Raw genomic sequence first — 26,276 nt, forward strand, 5'->3', positions numbered from 1 at the left:
ATTGGTCAAAAACTGCACGCAGTGACAAAACTGGAGAAAACGAAAAGTCTTGGGAATATGCCATTGAAAGTGAGCTCCGCACCACCTTGAACTAAACCAAAGGTGTTGTCATGCAGGGATCTGGTGGACATTACCAAAGAAGAACTGAACATTGAATGGGCTTTGTTGATGTATGGAATATCATGAAAAGGGTGGTATGGTTGTCTGATCAAATTACTCATTCATTCTCACTTCCATTAGCACGAAGATACCAGAGTATGTGAGGGCAGGGTTTTCTTTAAATGTGTGCCCCTATATCCCCAATCCAATAAGCTGTTTTAAATGTGAGTGCATGCTAGAGCTTTGGGCACACTTCTTGCAGATGTAAGGGAGAAGCCACTTGTGACAAATGTGGTAAGGCCATTCACCAAGGAGTCGTTTGTTCACCTCCTTTGAAGAGTGTGAATTGCTCTGGGGTCACCTTGTCTGGAGTAGGAACTGCAGCGTATATCTTAAAGAACGGAAGACACAAAGAACTCAAAACTATGTAGCACAGTCCATTTTCTGTACGAAAAAAAAAGAAAAAAGAAAAAAAATCTCCCGAACAGGCCATGGAGGTCCAATGGTACCGACTGGCTGCCGTGTCATCCTCAGCCCACAGGCGTCACTGGATGTGGATGTGGAGGGGTATGTGGTCAGCACACCACTCTCCCCGCCATATGTCAGTTTCTGAGACTGGAGCCGCTACTTCTCAATGAACTAGCTCCTCAGTTTGCCTCACAAGGGCTGAGTGCACCATACTTGCCAACAGCGCTCGGCAGACCGGATCGTCACCCATCCAAGTGGCAGCCCAGTGTGACAGCTTAACTTCAGTGATCTGGCGGGAACCAGTGTTACTACTGTGGCAAGGCCGTTGGCAGCACAGTCCATTTTGTGAGGACAAAAAGGTGTGGAGGTGTAAGACCGTGTTGTCTTCCACATTCACTACCTCTTTCGCTTCAGCACTTACAGAGCCTGTTCAGAAAACCAATGCTGCTACACAAACAGAGGTTGCTGGTGTCAGCACTAGTGTTTGTGTTTGTCAATGCACTTGTGCTGCTGTAGTTATTTCAAAGCCCATAACTTCCCCCAGCACATAAGGAAAGGCCTTGATTGCCATCAAAAGGTTCGTTCTGGTCCACTGCCCATTGCTACCGCTACCACGGCCGTAGTTATGGCTCTGAGGCCTCCCAGGCCAAAAAATCAAAGGTAAAGTGTCAACTGCTGACGGAGAGAGAAGTAAAGAGTGTGATGATGTTGATGTCCTATCTGATGTCTCTCACAATTAGTCTGTTGAACCAGTGGACCTTTATGTTGGCCTGGGGCACTCATCTCGCACCAAGACTGTGCCTTGTGGGCACCCCCATCTGTCAGAAAGACTGGATGAAAGTGCAACCTCCATGATAAATGGCTCCCACAGTATTGAAACATTAACCCCTTTTCTTCTGTGGATTATGTGCACTGCTTGGGTTTTCCTGCAGTGCTACAGATGTCTTTATATGTCCTGAGCTGGTGACCTCTCTCTGCTGTGGATGAGTTACTTCTTGCAAGGCTCCTGTCTTCTTGATGCACACATTTACCTTCAGCTGGCAAAATTCCCCACTCCTTCCAGAGGTTCTTTCTGAAAATTGCTTTTTACAAAGAACAACTATTCAACTGCTCTGGATGATTATCTGGCTTTATTTGCCAGATTATAGACAGAGTTGGATACACAACTCAAGTTCGAAATCTTTAGTAATACAGGTATGACTGAATTGTTCCATTGCTATTGACAGAACCCTCCTTTACATCATTAAACACTGTTAGGTCAGCATTGACCATTGTCATGGAACTTACTCATGAAGGGGCTCCATGGTGCAACGCATGGCACTGTAGACTCTGTGACTATCTTTGATGATTTGGTTTCGTGATGAGATGGTCTTTCTCCATCGCACAATATCCTTGGAACACCTCTGACAAAAAGTCCAAACACAATGAACCCAGACTTGGTTTAATACTCTAACCAACCGTAATAACAACCTAAACTTAATTGCCTACCAAATACCGTGATTTTATCATCTATTGCTGGGACAGATGTTTTATGAATTATTAATTCTATTATTATTATTATTCTTTCTCTTCTCAGACGTTATGTCTGGTCAAAAATGGAAAGTGACGCGGACCTTGATCAAGCGTGACTTCCTTTTAACTGTACGGTATATGTTACATTGCATTTAGGAACTTTCGGGTAATTGAACATGTATCAATAATTACAGATTTCTGTAGTTGTATATATAAGTTTGGATGTAGCTGTATTGCGTTGATGTACTGGTGGATATTGTGTGGTATGACTCCTGTAGTTGATAGTATAATTGGTATAATGTCTACTTTATCCTGATGCCACATGTCCTTGACTTCCTCAGCCAGTTGGATGTATTTTTCATTTTTTTCTCCTGTTTTCTTTTGTATATTTTTTGTATTGGGTATGGATATTTCGATTAGTTGTGTTAATTTCTTCTTTTTATTGGTGAGTATGATGTCAGGTTTGTTATGTGGTGTTGTTTTATCTGTTATAATGGTTCTGTTCCAGTATAATTTGTATTCATCATTCTCCAGTACATTTTGTGGTGCATACTTGTATGTGGGGAACGTGTTGTTTTATTAGTGTATGTTGTATGGCAAGTTGTTGATGTATTATTTTTGCTACATTGTCATGTCTTTTGGGGTATTCTGTATTTGCTAGTATTGTACATCCGCTTGTGATGTGATCTACTGTTTCTATTTGTTGTTTGCAAAGTCTGCAAGGCCAGTGGCTCCTCCTTCAGGCAGAAGGGTTGAAGGGGAAAGAAGAGGGGGTGAATGAAGGAAAAGGACTGAGGAGGTCTAGGAAAAGGGGTAGATGTCAGGAAAATCACCCAGAAATGCGGGTCAGAGGTGACTTATGCACAGGAATACAGGGAAAGACTAATTGTTGGGGACTGTATTGGAAGAGATTTGAAAACCTGAGAGCCTAAAGGTGGAAGACAGGGCAAGTTACAGGACAGAGATTACTATTTAAATATCATGTGTGAGTTAATAAGAGTGAAAAGCTAAATGCATTGAAAGTAACAATGTATTCAGAGATACCAGGAATTTTAACAGGTCAGCCTCACCATGAGTCAATATGGTAAAAACTTTATACTTACTTATTTATACGACTTTATACTTACCAACTACCACTTCACCTTTTAGCGGCAGACACACAAACAGATCAGGATACAGCCATGGGAACCAGGATGGCTCCTTCCTATGCCAACCTTTTCATGGATCACTTTGAGGGGCCTTTCCTGGGATCCATAAATCATCAGCCCCTGCTTTGGTTTAGATACATTGATGACATTTTTACCATATTGACTCATGCTGAGACTGACCTGTTAAAATTCCTGGACCTCTGAATACCTTCTCCCAGTTAAATTTCACATGGTCCTATTCTGAATCCCATGCCACTTTCCTTGATGTTGATCTCGTCCTTTCCGAAGGCCCGTTACACACTTCTGTTCCCATTAAACCTATCAACAAACAACAGTACTTACAATTTGACAGTTGCCATCCTTTCCATGTCAAATGTCCCCTCTCATACAGCCTTGGCATCCGAGGCAAACGTATTTGTTCGGATGCAGATTCCTTACAGCAATACAATACATTCTCACCCCAGCCTTCACTGCACGTAGTAACCCGGCCAGCGTAGTTAAAAAGCAAATTTCCTGGGCCATCACATCCAATCCTGATACTGCTAATCCCTCCAAAAAACAGCTTCGGAGCACACAATCGGTGACCCAGTATTTTCCTTGTCCGGAATGTGTTAATCGGCTGCTTTCGACAGGGCCATGACTTCCTAAGATCATGCCTTGAAATGAAATACATCCTGTCTGAAATTTTGCCCACCACACCTAGAATAGCTTTTCATCACCCTCCCAATCTCCACAATATTCTTGTCCAACCCTATGCTCATTCTGCACTCATCTCCCCACTCTGTGGCTCCTAATCCTGAGACTGTCCCTGCTGCAAGACTTGCCCTATGCACCCTCCTACCACCACCTATAACAGCCCTGTAACTGGCAAAACAAATTCTATCAAAAGGAGAGCCACCTGTGAAACGACACATCATGTACCAGCTGTTGTTATGTAAACACTATTTGGCCTTTTACACCCGCATGACTACCACTAAATCATCAATTAGGATGAATGGGCATAGAGAAGGTGTGTACTGGCAACATGCAATATCCTGTTGCAAAGCATGCTCGACAACATGACAGTCATGACCTCGGCGCATATTCACCACACGCGCCATCTGGATTCTTCCCATAGACATCAGTTTCTCAGAACTCAGGAGGTGGGAACTAGCACTACAACATGTCCTTGGTTCTGGCCTTAATTTACGTTAGTTTCTTCGTCTCAATATTTCTTCACAGTAACTATTTTCTTCGCTCCGTTTTAGTTTTCTGCATCCTTCATTGTCTTATCGACTATTTTTCACTGCTCCGCCCACCTCTGTTACATTCAATGCACTTAGCTTTTTACTCTTATTGTGTGGGTTTGAGGTTTTCGGGCGCTAAACAGCATGGTCATCAGCGCCTTTTTACTCTTATTAACTCATACATGATGTTTAAACAGTAATCTATATCCTGCATAGTACCCTGTCTTCCACCTATAAGCTCTCAGGTTTTCAAATCTCTTCCAAGGCAGTCCCCAACAATCAGTATTTCCTTGTAATTGCGCATGGTAAGTCTCCTCTGACTCCGGTTCTGGGCAACTTTCCTGAAATATATCCCTTTTCCTAGACCTCTCCAGTTCATTTCTTTCATCCCTCTTCCTTCCCCTTCAACCCTTCTCCCTGAAGGAGGAGCAACTGGCTTTGAAAGCATGCTCAATGACAACCTTCTTTTATGTTTGTGTGTTCTGCCGCCAGTTGGAAAGTAAATTTTTTTATCTACCCAATTCAATTATTCTGTCAAAAATTGTTTTTGTTGTTGAATTATCAGTTTGTACCATCACATCTGCACCCCCTCCCCATAATTGAATAATTGTGGTAATTGGGACTAAGTGTAGTTACTATAGCATAATTACATGTCGTCCATACAATCTCAATAAATGTATTCCTCTTGGAATGAAATCTTACAAGCTTCTGATATAATAAAGAAGTAACATTTTAAAATGGTAACTTATGATAAGTGTTTGTGTCCATATTCCCTAGGCTAAGAACTCCCAAAACCGATAGACCCTAAACTGTATGCTGTTATCTGAAATATACATTCTTAAAGTAACGGTCCCTTATTATTATGACATGGGCTGCATGTTGTCATTATTTTGCTTATAATAGTAAACATAATCTTAAAATAATGTTCCTTTATCTGCATCATAAACTTCCTTGTGCCAAAATATTAAATCCTCTAATGGTTTGCTTATCTCATGTCTGATATATTCAAAGTGTAAGTAAATATTGCTGTGTGAGTAGTGCATAAAAGAACTCTCATGTTCCTCATTATGCAGTGAGGTTTATACCTCAACTTGTGCAACAGTTATGTATGATGGTAGCTTACATTAGTAACAGCAGATAGTACCTTATTAGTAGTAACAGATGTTAGTAATGTATCGGTAGTTACAGATGATGGTAGGTTTTCAGTAGCAATACAAAGAGGTAAATTTATAGCAGTAACAGAAGATATTAACATATTAACTAACAAATCTCTATAATGATCAGTTCCTCCACTATCACTACTTATCTTACCATTTAGTGAGGAGGTGAAACTATTTATCAGTGTCCGCTTGATCTAGTCTGGTTTCTTTATTTATCATGTGGTTCGTAGTTTTATGCTATACTGTAGCTTCAACTATCAATCTTATTTTTAGTAAGTGTGATGTAATAGTTTGTTTGTGAAGTAACTTCTCCTGCTAACACATTAGTATGTTGAAGGTGTTTGTTTTCTGTCAACTGAATGGCATTTATATGTTCTAGCTTGATTTCTGGTTTATACTATACTATTTCTAGTTTGGTGTCAATTTCTGCAATATGCTTGAATACAATGTCCAACCGATGATCTAACCTATGTTTATTGTCACTGTAGTTGTGTATTATAGTGCCAATTTGGCAAATTCGAAATCACCAATTTGGTTTGACAGCAGTCACACTGAATAATGCAATTATAATATTTATTGTTGTGAAAATAATCTTCTGGAAGATTTCTCAGTCGTGTCCAGTGAATTAATCTTGCATAAACCCTTCTCAGTATGTTGTATCAATGGTTTGCCTTTTTGTTTATTTGCCGGGGAATTCTATTGCTGTTGCCATGTGATACTTTGTGTATTTATTGCCAATTTTTTTTTCTTCTGATCAACCCCTACTCAGTGTTCAGGCAAATAATTCACTGTATAATATGCAGTTGTTGTAACCTTAACTAATAATGTTGCACAGTTACTAACACTGCAATACTGTTACTGGTATCAATGCACCCGCATCATGCTTGTTTGAGAGTTGTATCACTTTCTTCCACTTGTTCTGTTTTTACTAAATTTCCACTGCCATTATCAATTCTATCAGTTCAGTTACTAATGCAGTCACCTCTTGAAAGGCTGCCACACACATGTTCCTGTGTAATATTGTTGTCTTACAGTGTCAGGTTCAAGACATCATTTCCATATTGCCGTTCTCTTTTTATCAAAGACCCATGTTCACCACATGGGAGGATTTAGCAATCTTGAAAGCTGAAGGTAAAACTTCAGCTAGCAGAACTTCCAACTTCTTCCAGAAGTTCCTTCTGAAAATTGCTTTTTACAAAGAACAAAAATTCAACTGTTCTGGAAGATTATCTGGTTTTATTTGCAACATTTAAAAAATGCTTGAATTCGCAACTTAAGTTACAACTCAGTAGTAATATTAGTTGATAGAATCCTTCTTCATTTCATTCAACACTCTTAGGTCAGCGTTGACCATCTTGTGGAACTTCATCATGGAGGGGTTCCATGGTGCAACGCATTGTGCTGGTGACCCTCTGGCTACTTGCGATCATACAGGCTCATTGTAAGACGGTATTTCTCCACCGCTCAACACCCCAGGAGGACCTCTAACAAAAAATCCAGACTCAACAAACCTAGAATTGTATACTTGAACTAACCCTAATGTCCTAACTTAAACATAATTGCCTACCAATTAACCATGATTTCTCAATAATATCACCTGTTATTGACACAGGTGTTTTACGAACTCCTGAATTATATTCATGTTTTTGTACCTTCAAATTCCATACCTTGAAGAATGAAACAGTTTCGATTATTTATCATGCAACATATGTGCCTCATTTGCAATGATTTGCGATTGACAAGAATGTGAATGGGTGTGCTGCGTGCGGCTGCCTGTCAGATAAAAAATACGATAGCTCGAGAATGAAATGAGATTTTTCTGCTCTCAGTTATAAATAAAATTTTGATAGCTTATCCACACGTCGTGCACTGCACTGTATGAGCTAAAATCCATACACAAAGTTTACATAGTGCATTTTCACCTCTACAAACTCTTTTGCTGTGCTATACTTAATTTGATGCAGTGCAGTATGTATGATGGATAACAAAGAGAAATTCACATTTTTACTGAGTGGAGATATGGGACTGTAAGATGTACAGACATCTAATTTCTTCACCTAATATTTTTTTCAAAGTCAGATAGCCATTGCATTTCAGTCAGAACACCATCTCTAAGCCCTGGCGACCAGCATTTGGTGAGAAGTACAGCTGTAACAAAAGTAACCTCCAGCATGGAATTCAGAGAGCACTTCTACAGCAGCAAAACATTGATGGGTTCAGGACACATGTGGAGGAATTGGAACTCTTACAACAGGACTGTCCCCTGTGCTTGTGTTTGCAGGAAAGTCGTTGTAAAGCATCTGATGCTCCTTTACTATGGGGCTGTACCCTCCATCACAAACATGACCTGACTGGGGAAAGAGTCAAGGGAGGGGTCACCATATTTATCAGTAATGCACACTACTCCCTTGCTCACTTTCCCTAGCTACTGACCTGCAAAAAGTTGCTGTTGAAATTCATATGTGTTAGAGGATCACTGTTTTGCTCAATATATGAGGGTGGTTTGAAAAGTTCTCGGAATCGCCACGAGAGGTCAGCACTAGTGCAACGAGTTGTTCAAGTGATATTCAGTGGGCTGTTGCCTGTAAACTTGTGCCACGTCAGTGTTCTTGGAAGAGAGCTGTGGCGGTGACGTGCTCTGTTGTTCCTGCGTAGTGATTTGCGAAAATGGAAAAAATCGAGATTGGAGCAATGATTAAGTATTTTGTAAAGAAAGATATGAAAGCAAAGGACAGCATTCATCCCGATTTCCTGAATACACTGGGGGGGGTCTGCTCCTTCATATTCATCCGTTGCCAAGTAGACTGTCTGATGCTCATGGTCATGACCATATCTGGTGCAGCATGCTGCAGCACTTGCAAACTGTGTCAAAGAAACTCCTCTTACAATGTTTTAATTCAATATGGCTGACAGGCCAATTTCCCAACTTGTGGTGAGAGGCAGTTTTTTGATACCTCTCCTCAAACTGGGAAGGACCAGACAAGTCCGAGTGGTTAGCATCGCCTTAATGAGCTATGTGGGAAAGACCCTAGAGTGCATTTTCAACTGTTGTCTAGTTTGGCTATTAGAGACCAGCAAGCTTCTTACCCACTGTCAGTGTGAATTCAGGAGATGTCAAGTACCTGACCCTGCTAGAGGCAGCAGAAATCAAGCAGGCTTTCCTCCGTAATCAGCATTGTGTAGATGTACTTTTTGGCATAAGGCGTATGACACTACTTGGAGGCCCAGTATTCTGTCAGCTACATCAATGGGGCATTCATGGACATTACCCCGTCTATATTCAGTCCTTCCTGTCAATATGCCTTTTTAGGTACAGAGTTGGTGATATGTTGTGATATAGTTTTATGTGGGAGAGTGGTGTTCCACAGAGCTGTGTTTAAAGTGTCACACTCTTTGCCATAGCTGTTAACGGCATAACATCCACAGTAAGGAGTCGTGTCCGGTGCTCATTATTTGTGGATGATTTTGTGGTCTTCTGCTCTTCCTCAAGTACTGCAGCATTTAGCAGTGAGTTATCAGAAGCAACTTGCAGTGAAGAGGGTTGCAGAAATGGGCTTCAAAGACTACCGTATTTACTCGAATCTAAGCCACACCTGAAAAATGAGACACGAAATCAAGGAAAAAAAAATTTTCCCGAATCTAAGCCGCACCTGAAATTTGAGACTCGAAATTCAAGGGGAGAGAAAAGTTTTAGGCCGCGCTTCCAAATCGAAACAATGTTGGTCCATTGTAATATGAGACACAATTTAGGTCGAATGAATGACGATACAGCTACAGTTGTTTGGTTCGAGTCGTAAGCTTAGCAGTTTAGCTATACCAGGTAGCCGTTGCTAAGCATCAGGCACTCCGTCTGTATTTATACGGGTACCCTTCCTTTTTCACGTGCTTCGTCTGGTTTGAATTGATTGCTTATTTTTCTTTGATATGATAAGTGCCGTTCTCTTTGTTACAGGTGTTTACGTCACTCTAAGCTAAAAATGTATTACTATACTGTGTCATGCATTGTTGGTTGCATTATGTGTTTATGGCCTGTTGCCGCTCGTGGCATGGCTTGCTTTTGTGCACGCTACTGCCGCTTACAATTTAAAAAAAAGAGAGAGAGGAATCGTCTCACTAGCGAAACAATGGCAAGAGACTGCTATTTGTAGTTACTTACACTGCTGCTTTCTTTGATAATGATCAACAAGAACCAAATAATAGAATGCGTATGATAGAAGATGTTTTGAACGAGAGTTTAGCGAAAATTTTTCTCCATTTGAAAATCTTTACAGACGCCTCTTTAGTACATTACATTCTGCACAGAAACTAGAGTCATCTTAGATTTAAAAATCTAGTCAATTGCTGTGCTTCATTTCTGACTGTATCACTATTAGGCACAAGAATAATACGCATATAAACATGACATGATATCTACAGGGTGTTTCAAAAATGACCGGTATATTTGAAACGGCAATAAAAACTAAAGGAGCAGCGATAGAAATACACCGTTTGTTGCAATATGCTTGGGACAACAGTACATTTTCAGGCCGATAAACTTTCGAAATTACAGTAGTTACAATTTTCAACAACAGATGGCGCTGCAAGTGATGTGAAAGATATAGAAGACAACGCAGTCTGTGGGTGCGCCATTCTGTTCGTCGTCTTTCTGCTGTAAGCGTGTGCTGTTCACAATGTGCAAGTGTGCTGTAGACAACATGGTTTATTCCTTAGAACAGAGGATTTTTCTGGTGTTGGAATTCCACCGCCTAGAACACAGTGTTGTTGCAACAAGACGAAGTTTTCAACGGAGGTTTAATGTAACCGAAGGACCGAAAAGCGATACCATAAAGGATCTGTTTGAAAAATTTCAACGGACTGGGAACGTGACGGATGAACGTGCTGGAAAGGTAGGGCGACCGCGTACGGCAACCACAGAGGGCAACGCGCAGTTAGTGCAGCAGGTTATCCAACAGCGGCCTCGGGTTTCCGTTCGCCGTGTTACAGCTGCGGTCCAAATGACGCCAACGTCCATGTATCGTCTCATGCGCCAGAGTTTACACCTCTATCCATACAAAATTCAAACGCGGCAACCCTTCAGCGCCGCTACCATTGCTGCACGAGAGACATTTGCTAACGATATAGTGCACAGGATTGATGACGGCGATATGCATGTGGGCAGCATTTGGTTTACTGACGAAGCTTATTTTTACCTGGACGACTTGGTCAATAAACAGAACTGGCGCATATGGGGAACCGAAAAGCCCCATGTTGCAGTCCCATCGTCCCTGCATCCTCAAAAAGTACTGGTCTGGGCCGCCATTTCTTCCAAAGGAATCATTGGCCCATTTTTCAGATCCGAAACGATTACTGCATCACGCTATCTGGACATTCTTCGTGAATTTGTGGCAGTACAAACTGCCTTAGACGACACTGCGAACACCTTGTGGTTTATGCAAGATGGTGCCCGGCCACATCGCATGGCCGACGTCTTTAATTTCCTGAATGAATATTTCGATGATCGTGTGATTGCTTTGGGCTATCCGAAACATACAGGACGCGGCGTGGATTGGCCTCCCTAATTGCCAGACATGAACCCCTGTGACTTCTTTCTGTGGGGACACTTGAAAGACCAGGTCTACCGCCAGAATCCAGAAACAATTGAACAGCTGAACCAGTACATCTCATCTGCATGTGAAGCCATTCCGCCAGACACGTTGTCAAAGGTTTCAGGTAATTTCATTCAGAGACTACGCCATATTATTGCTACGCATGGTGGATATGTGGAAAATATCGTACTATAGAGTTTCCCAGACCGCAGCACCATCTGTTGTTGAAAATTGTAACTACTGTAATTTCGAAAGTTTATCGGCCTGAAAATGTACTGTTGTCCCAAGCATATTGCAACAAACGGTGTATTTCTATCGCTGCTCCTTTAGTTTTTATTGCCGTTTCAAATATACCGGTCATTTTTGAAACACCCTGTATATTCTTCCGCATTTGCTGTTGTCTCACTCTAGTTTCGTAGTTTATTAGGCAGACAGGTTTTAAATGAGATAGCAGCAAACACGAAAGAATACACAATTCTTAATTTGTATTTACCCAAATGCAGTGGTCGAAACTCGTGGCGGAGAAAAAAAACTCGTCTTCCACCTCCCCCCCCCTTTTTTTTTTTTTTTTTTTTTTTTTTTTTTTTTTTTTTTTTTTTTTTTTTTTTTTTTTTTTGTCGCAGAGGTTTTGGAGCCAGTATTTATCTTTGTGCCTGCAAAGCACCCCTGTGTAGCACTATATATATATATTCGAGGGCAGAAGTTAGTTGTGGCGGCACCTACAAACATTTTTTAGAACTTCCGCTTACTTTGCACTTGATTCTAAGCCGCAGGTGGTTTTTTGGATTACAAAAACCAGAAAAAAAGTGCGGCTTAGATTCAAGTAAATACGGTAGTTCTACATTTTCTACAGATAAGTGTGTGTGTGTGTGTGTGTGTGTGTGTGTGTGTTTTCATTGTTCTCATCATCTTTTTGATATACCTGGGACACTGCTGCTTTCTTTGATAATGATCGACAAAAACTGCCTGAGGTTTTTGGGCCTCATTTTTGACCCCCAAACTGTTGTGGTTACCACGCCTCAAGGGCATAAAGACCAGGGCCCAGAAGGTGCTGAATATTTTGAAGTGCCTTAGCCACTTGTCTTGGGCAGTTGACATGGCATGTCTGCCTCTGATTTATAGTGGCTTCATGGGATTGTGACTGGATTATGGGTGCAGTGTACAGGTTAGCGAGACCGTCTTACCTGAAGATCATTGGCCCTATACACCATTGGGGGATTACACTGGTCATGGGCGATTACAGGACCAGCCTTAAACCCAGTTTGTGCTGAGGCTGATGAATCACCACTTGCCGTTGGGTGGCAGCTCCTAATGGTGCGTCAGACCTGGAAGTTTCTCACTACTCCCAATTCACCATCATGCCATACCATTGCTTGTCCAGCTGTGTAATGCCCTTTACCATACATTGATAGGCAACGAGGCCATTTGGGATGTGTGCAAATTGTGTGCTGAAGTCCCTTGGTGTGAATCAAGTGGCACACCAAACTTGGGGATTCAGCCACCTGCCATACTGGTGGCTGCTGAAACCCAGAGTAATTTTTGATTTAATGCAATACAGGAGAGGTTGAACTCATGCATGTGTTTTTAGTGCATTTATTTATGACATCTGAAGTGAACACCCCAACTTTTGGCTGTGTTTACATATAGGTCTAAACAGGGGACACTGTTGATTGCTCTGTTTTATCTGATTGTGTCCTCAGGATTTGAAGACTTTACTGTCTTCAACACAGAATTATACATGACCTTGCAGGCACTGAAGCAGATGAGACATGTTTAGAGTGCTAAATTCCTTGTCTGTTCAGATTCCCTGAGTTCCCTTCATTCTTTACAACACTTGTCCCCGCCAGATAAAGTAGTCCAGAATTTCCAGGACGGCCTACTCCAGCTACAAAGCCTGGGTAAGAAGGTCTCTTTCTGCTGGATGAAATTGTACATGGGTATTGCAGGAAATGAAATGGCAGATGTAGCTGCCAAGGAGGCATGTCATGGCCCTCAATTAGTTCAGTGTGCCCCAGCTGTACTTGCTAACACTTAACTGTTGAGATACAGAGTCTCACATAGGTGGGAAGAAGAATGACTGGAGTGACAGACGTTAAGCTGCATCTGGTAAAGCTCACAACGTGCTCACGGTGTACTTCCTTTTCACCGCACAGAGAGGATGAGGTTCTTCATATAGGGCATAGCCCTTTGACGCATGGCATCTTGCTCCAGCGAGAGGACCATTCGATATGTGGGTGCTCTTTGCGTACAGATCACTGTGCACCACATTTAACTAGACTATCCAGACCAGAGGTCAATAGCAGAATTTTTTGTCACTTTTGACTGAAAAGAAATGTGTTCCACAAATGCAATAAAATGTTAGCATTTATTGCTTGGTAGAATTTTTCAGTTAAACACACCCTGTTACAATTGCGTTTGCTAAGTCTTGGTCATTTCACAAGCCGGTACTCTTGTGTACAAAGTGTGGACTGGCTACATGTGAGCAGTTTCCTCATACTTGTCTATCTCTTCCTGCTGTTGCTCGGCTGCCCCCAAGTGAGCTCTTGAGCTGGAACTGCCTACCTCGTGCAGCATTCTTCGACAGCACTTGTTTCTTTTTTCTGTTTTTATGATCATAATTTGCAGAACCAGAAAGTTGATTCTGAAGACCAATCACTAATTTAAGTCAATATAAGTTGAAAAAATAATAGTTATCACGGCAGTGTGAAATAAGATATCAAAATAGCAGTAACTGTCTGCAGCTATGTGAACTGCCTTAAGTTAAGACATTAATTAAGAGTAATGTTAATTTTTTCCCTTCTTCTTATCAGTCACAATAATATGTAAGTCCTAAACCAAACGGCCCAGTTGAAAACTGAGAACACAACATAAAACTCGGTGAATTTCTCAGGTTCTAATATAATACATATGGTAGTAATAAGTCTGGGTGTAGTTCTTATTTATTAAAAAGTCATCAGGCCGTGTGTGAAAGTTCATAAAGAATAATTCGCTGATAATGTTAATGAAAACAGTATATTTACTGATTACACAGTAATCAACAACTAAACGTGATTTGTCTGATATAATCAGATAATATATTGTGAGTAGCAAAACGACAATGAATACTACTTTAATGTACAGGGCTATTACAAATGATTGAAGCGATTTCATAAATTCACTGTAGCTCCATTCATTGACATATGGTCACGACACACTACAGATACGTAGAAAAACTCATAAAGTTTTGTTCGGCTGAAGCCGCACTTCAGGTTTCTGCCGCCAGAGCGCTCGAGAGCGCAGTGAGACAAAATGGCGACAGGAGCCGAGAAAGCGTATGTTGTGCTTGAAATGCACTCACATCAGTCAGTCATAACAGTGCAACGACACTTCAGGACGAAGTTCAACAAAGATCCACCAACAGCTAACTCCGTTCGGCGATGGGATGCGCAGTTTAAAGCTTCTGGATGCCTCTGTAAGGGGAAATCAATGGGTCAGCCTGCAGTGAGCAAAGAAACGGTTGAACCCTTGCGGGCAAGTTTCACGTGTAGCCTGCGGAAGTCGACGAATAAAGCAAGCAGGGAGCTAAACGTACCACAGCCGATGGTTTGGAAAATCTTACGGAAAAGGCTAAAGCAGAAGCCTTACGAAAATAAAACTTAAGTCACAAAGGAAATGTGCCATATACAACAACAAAACACAGTACTCTTACAAGCGTCTGCCAACAGGAAAGGGTCTCAAAGGCTTTAAGAAGACTATGCAACGCTTCCTAACAACAAATTTCCTCCGATGAGTGTGATGTGGGTGGCAGCTGTTTACATTAGATTCGTTTGAGCAGCTGCAGGTGGGCCATAGCAGAACACAGCATCAATTAACAACACACCTTCAACTTCGAAAACACGAAGGTACTGTACCGAGCATCTGGCTTTTGGGAAAGCGTTATCAAAGAATCCATAGAAATAAGGATTCACGACAATCTGGTCAATAGAGATGAGGGATACCAACTCAGCGCAGCATGGAACCCTGCGATAGCGGCAATCCGTTGGGAGCGCGCCCGTCAACGTCCTCCGCCGCGGACGCAGACAGAATGCTTACACTGAGAACCGAATGCGGCCGCCGGGGGCGCTCGCCATCCCCACCACCGCGCGCACGCCGCTGGTCAACCACAGCCACCCGAGGCCCAGTGGAGGGGGGTTGACCGCGCATATAAATAGCCCGCTATCCGCGAATCTTGACACTTCGCCAGAAGATGGGTAGTATGACACTTCCCGAAATGTCGCAAGATATCAACACTACTATCCGGCTGGAGACCCGACAAACCTTCATCAATAGTTTACGCCGGGAAAGCCTACAGTCACATATACGTCCTGCTTGTAGTTCATGTCTGACCTACTAAGGAGAAGACGACAGTTCTCCACCTGGCAGCAGAGGGCAAAATCGTTTTGAGCCTCTGGTTTATATCTTCCGCTCTGCTCCAAACCAGAGGATCGTGATTGGTTTTGGTAATGCTACTGCAGAATGATAGCTCTGCTTCCACCCCACGGGTGAGGCAAACTATCTTCACCAAGTCGGCCAGCTGCCTGCAGGAACCAAGGATGACTTCTGAACCCAGGCAGCAGCCATCATTTGCAACCAGGTGTACCATACACCCTCAGTCACTGCCGACAGAGCCTCCTGGACCATACAGTGACAAGCATTCCTATCCTTTGCACTAGTACAGACCTTTTAGGAAGATTGGCCACAGTCCCAACAGGCAAGGTGTCCTGTGCTGGGTCAGATGTATGTTCAGCAGTAGAATTTTTAAGATGTAAGTGACAATAGTGTGCCCGATACCCACTTTCACGTTCCGCCCAGAGATTTGCAACCTCTCAATGTTTGGCAGTCAGTAAGTGTCGACCGGCCGGGATATGGGAGTCGGAAGACGACGCCGCAGCAGCAGCAGCAGCAGCGATACCAAATGACACTACAGACTCCAAAGGTGGCAAACCATTCATCTTGGATGTCTCAGTGCAGCCTTTGCAGCAACCTGAATCCTGTTGACCATGGCCACACAGTGTTTAGCTGTTTATGAACAGTGGTCAATTACCCCAGCATCCTTGCACATCAGGCACAGTCCCTATCCATCTTTGATCAGTTATTGTCTGAACTGCAAGTGATGCAACAGTAAAGCAAAAAATTAAACTCACTGAACACAAGCAATGAAAAAATATGCAAACTCTTAACAACAAAAGTAAATAGCACAACTATAAACCATTACATAATCGGCTACTGCTCATCTCTATTCAGAAATATGTAGGAATTCCACAAAAATAAACAACATATATGATATGTATACAGTCGAAAAGCTATTTATGCAGATTCTGCCCTGCTCTGAGGCTTCATCTCTACCACAGTACCACAATGTCTTCTTGAAGGGATTCCTTATGTCTTCTGGTCACATGATGTTACAGGGTGAGAGTTTCTTGATCAATCAAAGCAGTCTTTGTGACTGTAGTACATCATCCACAGTTCCCACACTCTAGCGGGATCAGTTTAGAACATACCCCCCCCCCCCTTCCCAATTGTTTCTGCACTCTGTCCCACATCCAAATGATCCATCTATCTATTGGTCTTCGTTTAGATATCTTGCCTCCTATTGTCATTTCATGAGCCTGTTTCAGTATATTGCTGACTCACACTCCTGTAACATGCCCTTTGCATTTTAATCATGTATATTCTATGGTATCTTGTATGGGGTCCTCTTTTACTATTTCTCTCGCTGTCCAACTCCTTATTCTATCCATTCTAGTATGTCCAATTCTGCATATTTGAAATTTCATCTTGCAAGCCTCAAAAAAATCAATGTTGTTGTTGCATATGTGAATATTGGAGAACAACATGCTTAGTATAGAATTTACTTAATTTTTGGCAGTGTATCCTTACTCCATACTGGGCTTCATATACTCCACAGGAACTCGTGTACTTGCTTTCCAATTCGTTTAATCTCCAATCATTGCTCGCACTGTTATCAATTGTGCTCTCCAGGTACTTCAAACTTCCCACTTTCTTTAGTACTTGGCCTCTAATATTTGTATCCATTACTACTATCATCTCATTTGTTATTGACACCCTCAATTCACACTTCTTTGCATTAAATTTAATCCATAATGTCCCACCACCAATACATTTGGCCTTTCTTATACCTCTACCTCTCCATTTCCGCACACTATTCCATCATCTACAAACACCATTGCTGTCATATTTTCATTCTGTGCCACTCACGCCATTATGCCATCCTTAATGGTGGTGAAAAGTACAGGGGGGTTGTGCACTCCGTTGCTTCAGCCCAATTTTCTTTTCAAACCAGTCTGTCTTCCCTTCTCTTACTTTTACACGCCTCACACTTCCTTATACATCTCCTTCATTCTTCTCCTAGTCAGTCTTCAGATTTGCCTTTCCTGAATGTTTTTCAAATCGTGCCTCTCCTCACACTATCACACTCCTTTTCAATATCCAGGAACAACAATACTAAGTCCTTATCATATTTTTAATGTATCTCTTGTAGCTGCCTTATGGTAAAAAGTAGATCCACTGACAGCCTTTGTTGTCTACCTCTCTGTCTTCCTATCATCTTCCATACTCTCTTTTCCAAGACCTTCCCAAATTCCTTGATAGCATGACACGTCAGTGTAATATCCCTTTAATTCTGACAGTTTCCTGCAACTCTTCTTAAAAATTGACAGTATGATTCCATTTTTCCAGTCATTGTGGTCCTCCCTTATTTCCCTACTGTTCGCCAGTCCAGATCTTTTCCTTCTTTCATGGTCTGTTCCCATTTGGCTTGTGTAAATACTGTCACAGAACCCACATCTAATGCTATTAACGACAGTATGACTGAATGTATCAAATTTTTTTATACAAACTATGGCATAAAATATTTAGCAGGTCATCTGATGAGGGGCTATGCCCAAATAGTGTTATGAAAATAAAGCAGTTCCATTAACATCTAATGACTATTTTTTCTGACGTATCAGCTTTTTGAATCACAATAAAAAAATCATTCAAATTGTTGCAGGCTTTACTAATAATGTTGTCTTCCATCCGTTTCTTCTTTTTCCCCTTCCACCTTCTTCTCAGTGTATTCCTTTCTTGTTTTATGTGTTCTCTGTTGAAACCATATACAGAGTGCTTTTTTCTGTGCAACTTCCTTGTTTCTTAATCACTGGTTCTTCTGCACACTTTTTCTGCTGCTTCCATAATCTTTGTTTTGAACCTTCCCAATCCTCCTCTGCTGTCTGCTTTTCATCCCATTGTAAGTTGCTCTTTACTGTTGTCTGAAATTTTCTTTGCATTTCACTTCTTTCAATTTCCGTACCCTTAACATTCTGTTCTGTCTTTCTGCCCACCTCACCCTCCTTTCTCCTCTTTAATACTTACAACATTTACTGCAAAAAGATACTGATTTCCATCTAGGGCTTTGGAAGGTGTTACCTTGACATCAGTCACTGTTCTCTTTGTGTTCTGTTCACATATTATGTAGTCTACCACACATTTATTCAACAAATTGATTGCTGTACCACGTTACTTTATGACTTTCATCCTTAAACCAGTTATTGCGGCCTGCTAGTCCATTCCTTTTACAAAATTCTAACAGTTTTCATTCTCCCTCATTTTTCCTTCCCCATCATGCCATTTCTAAAACTTCCTCATACTCTTGTCTTTCCTTGTCAGTATGTGCATTTAGGTCTGCCAATACCGTGATCTGTCCAGCCAGTTGTCTATGCATGTACTTGAAGAATTTCCATTTCCTCACTTTACCTGTGACGACAATCATTCTGTCACATATTCTCATCATCTCCTCTTTCAGTGTTCCTCTGCCACTGCATGTCCTCAGTTTTCCTCATTCCCATTCTAATACAGCGTATACCGACTTTTCAGTTCCTTACTGCCTTTAACCTTCCACCTGATTTCTGACGAAGCTAGAATATCCAGTCTCCTCTTGGGGGACTGATGCCCTTAGCTGTTTAGTCCCCCTTAAACATCCCAACAACAACAACAACAACAACCATCACCACCACCACCACCACCACCACCACCACCACCAGTCTCCTCCTGATCCTGAAGTCCAGCACCCCTCCCTGTTTCCTCTGTATGTTCACTGTGCTAAATACTAATCCTTGTGAATAACTGTATCATCCTTTATATGCATTGTTTCCCAGACTTGTTCCGTGTTTGAAACCGTGTATTTTATCCACTACTGGTTTGCTAGGCCGATTGTAGCTGGATTTGTTGTTGTAGTTTTCTACCTAGCTTTTTTTTGGTCCAGCAGAGAAGGTGTTTTATTTCCCTTCTATACTTCAACAGGCAGCTGCTGCTGACACATCCCATTCTACCACCTAGTGATATGCTCTGTAGGGTTAAGGCTCCCCCAGGAGACGATAACACTGTGTGTAGTATTAAAAATTTCAGACTTTTCTGAATTTGATTCATGCATAGAAGATAATGTGACCCTGCATCCATTTCTGTTTTACTCTTCTGGGATTGGATGTGGGGTGAGTACTGTTGCCAAGTCAGAAATTTGTGCTTGAGAGGTGTCCATATGTTATTTTAAGTCTGTGGAGCTGCAGTTGCTCATCATGCATTTTGTCAGCATGTAGCCCTTTCAAATAACTTGATTTTGTTAAATGTGTCCCAATTACTTGGGTAAAATACACTGAAACGCCAAAGAAACTTGTATAGGCATGCGTATTCAGATACAGAGATGTGTAAACAAACAGAATACGGCACTGCAGTCAGCAATGCCTCCATAAGACAATGAGTGTCTGGCACAATTGTTAGATTGGTTACTGTTGCTACAATAGCAGATTATCAAGATTGAAGTGAGTTTGAACGTGGTGTTATTGTAGGCGCATGAGCGACAGGATACAGCCTCTCCGACGTAGTGATGAAGTGGGGATTTTCTCGTACAACCATTTCACGAGTGTAATGTGAATATCGGGAATCCAGTAAAACATCAAATCTCCAACATCACTGCGGCCCATCAGCACTGACATTGGGCTGTTGGTGACTAGAAACATGTTGCCTGGTCAGATGAGCCTCTTTTCAAATTTTATCGAGCAGATGGATGTGTACGGGTATGGAGATAACCACATGAATCCATGGACTGTGCATGTCAGCTGGGAACTGTTAGAGCTGGTGTAGCCTGTATAATGGTGTGGGGCGTGTGCAGTTGGAGTGATATGGGACCCCTGATACATCTAGATATGACTCCGACAGGTGACACGTACAAAAGCATTGTGTCTGGTCATCTGCATCCATTCATGTTCATTTTGCATTCTGAGGAACTTGGGCAATTCCAGCAGGACAATGTGACATCCCACACATCCAGAATTGCTACAGAGTGGCTCCAGGAACACTCTTCTGAGTTTAAACACTTCTGCTGGCCACCACACTCCCCAGACATGAACATTATTGATCATACCGGAGATGCCTTGCAGTGTGCTGTTCAGAAGAGATCTCCACCTCCTCATACTCTTTAGGTTTATGGACAACCCTGGAGGATTCATGGTGTCAGTTCCCTCCAGTAGTACTTCAGACACTAGTAGAGTCCATGCCACGCTGTGTTGTGGCACTTCTGTGTGCGCACAGGGGCCCTACAGGATATTAGGCAGCTGTACCAGTTTCTTAGGCTCTTCAGTGTAAAAATAATGGGTTACAGTAAAGTAAAGGGTCTCTCGTGCTCACAACAGGTGGATATGTCTCATCCTAGGGTCTGAGTGACCTATCCTCCCCTTTTAACCTTCCCGAACTGTTAGTTCTTGAAACTTCATTGTGTTTGTACTTTTACATGTGTGTATCAGCAATACTGGCCTCTTGGCCATCTCATAATTTTAGTTTTCTTGAGTGAATATTCTTTTTAATGCACTTTACATTGGGTATGGCCCTTGTGTTTGATGTTTACAAGGAAAACGTTCACTCTTTAGTGAAGGGAGATATTACTGCTACAAAATAGATAACATCACTGTTGAGAAGAATAAAGATTGCCTCCATCTGTGATAAATACCACTCCATACCTTGTAGCCCTTACACTAACGATGTGGTGCAGTTGTTAGCACACTGGACTTGCATTCGGAAGGATGATGGTTCAGTCCCGTGTCCGGCCATATTGGTTTAGGGTTTCTGTGATTTCCCTAAATCACTCTAGGCAAACGCCGAGATGGTTCCTTTGAAAGGGCACGGCTGACTTCCTTCCCCATCCTTTCCTAATCGTAGGAGACCGATGACCTCGCTGCCTGGTCTCCTCCTCCAAAACAACCCAACCCCACTTATACTATTGTACTATTTGTAGTTATCTTCTTTGCCAAAGAAGATATGTATCCTTTGAAGTATCTCTCTCTCTCTCTCTCTCTCTCTCTCTCTCTCTCTCTCTCTCTCTCTCTCCACCCCACCCCCCACCCCCTTCATCTATTTCCACTTATGCTTGACATTGTATAGCATTCTTCCTGTAGCTCAATGACCGTGTGCAGACCTATCACCTGGTATTCCAGAGTTCAAAGTAAATCAGGGAAGATTCTCTTTACTCAATTTCCTCGAAAATTCATCTCATTAACAAAAACTATGTTTGGTTTTCGTGGTACAAACATTGCCAAATATATACTGTCAGTTAATACAAAGAATCTGCAGAAATGTAATTGAAAGTAATGCCTAAATTGTAAGATCCATCATATTTGTTTGCAGGCCTCAGACTTCACAGTGCAATTAGTGTGTCTGCACTATACTAAAAGTGTATACAGGGCCTATGGTTGTTAATGTTAATGGGTTCCTAGTCTTTTTTTTATTTTTTGCGCCCCCCCCCCCCTCCCCCCCACACACACACACACACACTCTCTCTCTGCCTAATATCATGTAGGGCCTCTGTGAGCACACAGAAGTGCTGCAACATGACGGGCATGGACTTGACTAATGTCTGAAGTAGTGCTGGAGGGAACTGACACCATGAATCCTGCAGGGCAGTCCATAAATCTGTAAGAGTACAAGGGGGTGGAGATCTGTTACGAATAGCACATTGCAAGGCATCCCCAGATGTGCTCAATAATGTTCACGTCTAGGGAGTTTGGTGGCCAGTGGAAGTATTTAAACTTGGAGTAGTGTTCCTGGAGCCACTCTGTAGGAATTCTGGATGTGTCCTGCAGAAATTGCCTAAGTCCGTCGGAATGCACAATGGAGATCAATGGATGCAGATGATCAAACGGGATGCTTATGTACGTTTGACCTGTCAGTCTTTTCTAGATGTATCAGGGGTCTCATATCATTCCAACTGCACCTGCCCCATACCATTACAGAGCCTCCCTCAGCTTGAACAGTCCCCTGCTGACCTGCAGGGTCTGTGGATTCATGAGTTTGTCTCCATACCCCTACATGTTCATCCACTAAATACAATTTAAAATGAGACCCGTTGGACCAGGCAACATGTTTCCAGTCATCAACAGTCCATGGTAGGTGCTGACAGGCCCAGGTGAGGCGTGAAGCTTTGTGTCGTGCACTCATCAAGGTTACACAACTGGGTCTTTGGCTCTGAAATCTCATATCCGGTCCATATACAGTAATTTGATTTTTTACCGGTGACTGGCAACAATCAAGTGAAGCTGCATGTGGCTAGATATTCAGAAGCCTCGTTTTTACCCACTTTACATTTCTCCATATGCGTGGAATGTTCTCGGTTCTATCTTGTGCTCAGGTGGACAGTAGACACAGTCTGTACAAGCTGGCATTCTTTTTAATATTGAGCTGTACTCTCAAAGTTATTAGATTTTCATGTAGTCGAGCGTGTGATGTTATCTAGTTGTGATCCACTTCCATATTATTTGCACAAGTACACATGAGGTCTCTGGATTTTCTGAGCAGGCTACAATAGTGGTTCTTGACTGACCTTCACAGGAAGCTGAGTTACGCCCAAATGAGACATGTAATCTGAGGTGAAAGAGTACTGTGAAATGTGGAGAATGTTAGCGCTGAGTAGATCTTATTTTGTAACCTAATGATTTTGGGCAGGTTGTGCGACATAGCTCATACTGTTGCTGACTGGCCTCAAATGCTATCCTGCAGTCCAGTCAATCTTGTAAAGGGTAGTATCGCTAATTGAAGCATTTAGTGCAATGCTAGGATTGTTTGTGGTACTAATGTAATGGACTATAATAAGTTCAAATATCTTGACTAGAGAATAAAATATTTTCACACAAACGAATTTGCCAGGTTTGATAGCTGAGCTTGGTTCTTCAACATCTCCACTAGGAAGGTGTGTGTGTGTGTGTGTGTGTGTGTGTGTGTGTGTGTGTGTGTGTTTGAACTGATGAAAGTATATTTAGTTACTTGGATTCAAATATAAACATATGTTAAATAACTGGCATATTACCCTGTTGCACTGTAATATACATTTCATGTGTAGAGAACTGATTAGGAAATTACATGATTACAATAACTGTTGTTTAATGTTCATCTTACAGTTATTATGTGCATCTCATAGCTCAGTGGTTTGTATGTCTGGCTGCTACACTGAGGACCCAGGTTTGATTCCTGGTACTGCCAGGGGTTTTCTGTTAGTGGGACTGATATGGGATTCACTCTGCCTTGTGAGAGCAATTGAGGAGGTACTTGAATGAGAATTAGTGGCACCAAGGTCAAGAAAGCAGACAATGGCCGGGAAAGCGGTGTGTGGACTTCATGCCTCTCCATACTGCATGCAGTGATGCCATTGGCAGAGGACACATGGGGATCCGTTGTTCCTGATTGGCCCATCAGGGCCAGTATGCAGAGCTTTGCTTTTGTTTCCAGTTATTATAGTGCTGCTACTAATTTCCCAGTCTCTTTTTCCTCTTTGTAGTCATTAATTTGTAAATTCTACTTCTATATGAAGAAGATTTTTTTTTCTCTTGCAAACAAACATCAGTTGCTCAAATGAAACAAGCTGTTTTTGTTTATCATTTCTTTGCAGGCCCAGTATAGATTTGTTTGTGAGAGTGTTCATCGAGCTTATAGTGAAGGCCTTGTCAAACCTTTGGAAGAATTTCAGAGGTGAGGTGCTTGGAGTAAGATAAATGTTGTACTTATATTCACTGTAGACAGAGTAATCTGAAGTGGTGTGAGATTGTACCATTGAGATATACTATTCGTAATTTGATACAAAATATTTATACTTTGTGTTACGTAACAATTTGCCACTACCTTTAGGGTAGCTGCCTCTAAAGTGTGTGCCACCCTATTGCTTCTGGGTTGATATGTCTGTCAGTGAAATAGTGTTATAATTCACATGAGAAAAGAGAGGGCTATCTTACTACCAGTTTTGAATCTCTGAGAGATTTATATGGCTTTAAGTTAGTTACCTGCAGTTAGTATAGCCAGTAGCAGTTTGCTGCTAGCTTTATTCTCAGCTGCAGAGAACGTGAATGTCTTTGGCAGTCAGGCTGAATGCGCCTGGGGATCCGTCCTGGTAGTACAGGTGTGAGGAAACAATTCCCAGCAGCAATTGGGGATATAACCCCCCCCAGCCGTCCAGTTCATAGTCATTACCTGGATATTGGGCAATGACTACCACTTACTTGTGATATAAACTGTGTGATCTGGAATGACCATTATTTGTTTTATATCGCTTTTGTGTTGCCGGCATCAGACTTAAATCTGAAGCTATGTAGCATTACTGCCAAGTGTCGATTATATAGAGTACATTAGTTTTGCAATCTGTGTACATCGTTAGCAGTGAATGTGAATTGGTCAGAGAAACACCTGTCCATTTTAAATCTATTAATTGTGTGCATTAAATGTTGTAAATTTGTGAATTGTGTGTGTCATATGACTGTACTTTTAAAGTACGTCCTTGTCATGGATGCTGTAGATTACTTTGGATACCAGTGACATTTTACCTGCCAGAAAATAATTGTAAATGTAAATTTTATAACATTGTGTATTGTGTCCAAAAGGCGTTGAAAGATATTCGTGAGACAGTGTCAGAGTTATAATTCTGCATTCTCACATTTGGTGTTGCTTCTTTACTGCCGCCTAACAGAGGCCTTAGGATCATGTGAAAAATAGTTTTTACTTGATCTTATAGGATTTTGTAATAATTTTGTACATTTTTAACATGCAACTAACTCTTTAAAGAGTAACGATGTGATAATATGAATTTATGTTATTTTGTAAATTTTTATTCACTTTTGTAAAAAAAAGTAAATGTCACTGCATGATGCACATGAGAATATGAAGTTGTCAGAAACCAATAAAGAAGTTTTAATTTCCCTTTTACTCATAATCTGCTATACTGAAGCAATGGTTTGATGCAGATAAATAGATGCATTATTGCCTCTAAATAATCTTGGCTTTAATATTACATGTAACTTCATTGCTCTGTAGCCAGCAGCAAAGTGTGAAGCAGTTCGGAATGTTTTATCTTTGTTATAGAACTTCAATTTCTCATGTGTGCTCGTCCACCAGCGACACCAACATATCTCACAATACCAGTACAGGAGTGCCTTGCACATGTTGTCCAGACAAAGACATTGTTGAAATGTCTTAAACACATAGTTTATTCCATAATGAACTGTGTAGTTTGACATTTTCTAGTATTATTAATTGCACTTAGAGTGATGTGTTCATAGAACTACCAGTATTAGTGTAACATACAAAATAAAGTAACATGCAGCTGTGAACTTCTTGCAATGTTAACATGTTTTATAAAGGTGTGAACGATATGGAGATAAAATGTAATTTTTCATAAAATACAATGTGAGTTGAAGTGTGTGTACTGTAGACAAAAATTGCTTATTACAACTTCCCTTACTGAAACATTAGCATAGATCTGTAGTTCCTCAGTTAGCTTACTTTTATAATGAATAGTTACTTGCACAACAAATAGTTATCATCTATTTACAGGCTGAGAAATTTAAAATATTAGCCTGTTATACAGTTAAAATAATTGAGTTTTATCAGATTGATACTGTAAAGAACATTCAGCCCCCTAATGCAGCTGAACTTCAATTTGTAAACAGATATGCACTGAATTATGACTTGCTTCTTTTGTGAACCTACGATTATTCTGCAGTTTAAATCCTTCCCACCCTTTATCCTGTCTGC

At 41.4% G+C, this 26,276-nt stretch overlaps 1 protein-coding gene across 3 annotated transcripts in view; it reads left to right on the forward strand.

Annotated features, from left to right (window-relative positions):
* Positions 1-25,943, forward strand: part of LOC124789698 (tyrosine-protein phosphatase non-receptor type 4) — a 185,574-nt gene extending 159,631 nt beyond the window's left edge. For all 3 annotated transcript variants that reach the window (XM_047257145.1, XM_047257144.1, XM_047257146.1), the window contains one exon: positions 24,145-25,943. In XM_047257145.1, coding sequence (XP_047113101.1) covers positions 24,145-24,228 — 84 coding nt within the window. In that variant the 3' untranslated portion in view covers positions 24,229-25,943. The remainder of the gene's footprint in view (positions 1-24,144) is intronic.
* Positions 25,944-26,276: the final 333 nt, after the last annotated feature.

The sequence above is a fragment of the Schistocerca piceifrons genome, chromosome 3, assembly GCF_021461385.2.
Source record: "Schistocerca piceifrons isolate TAMUIC-IGC-003096 chromosome 3, iqSchPice1.1, whole genome shotgun sequence".
NCBI classification, from domain to species: Eukaryota; Metazoa; Arthropoda; class Insecta; order Orthoptera; family Acrididae; genus Schistocerca; species Schistocerca piceifrons.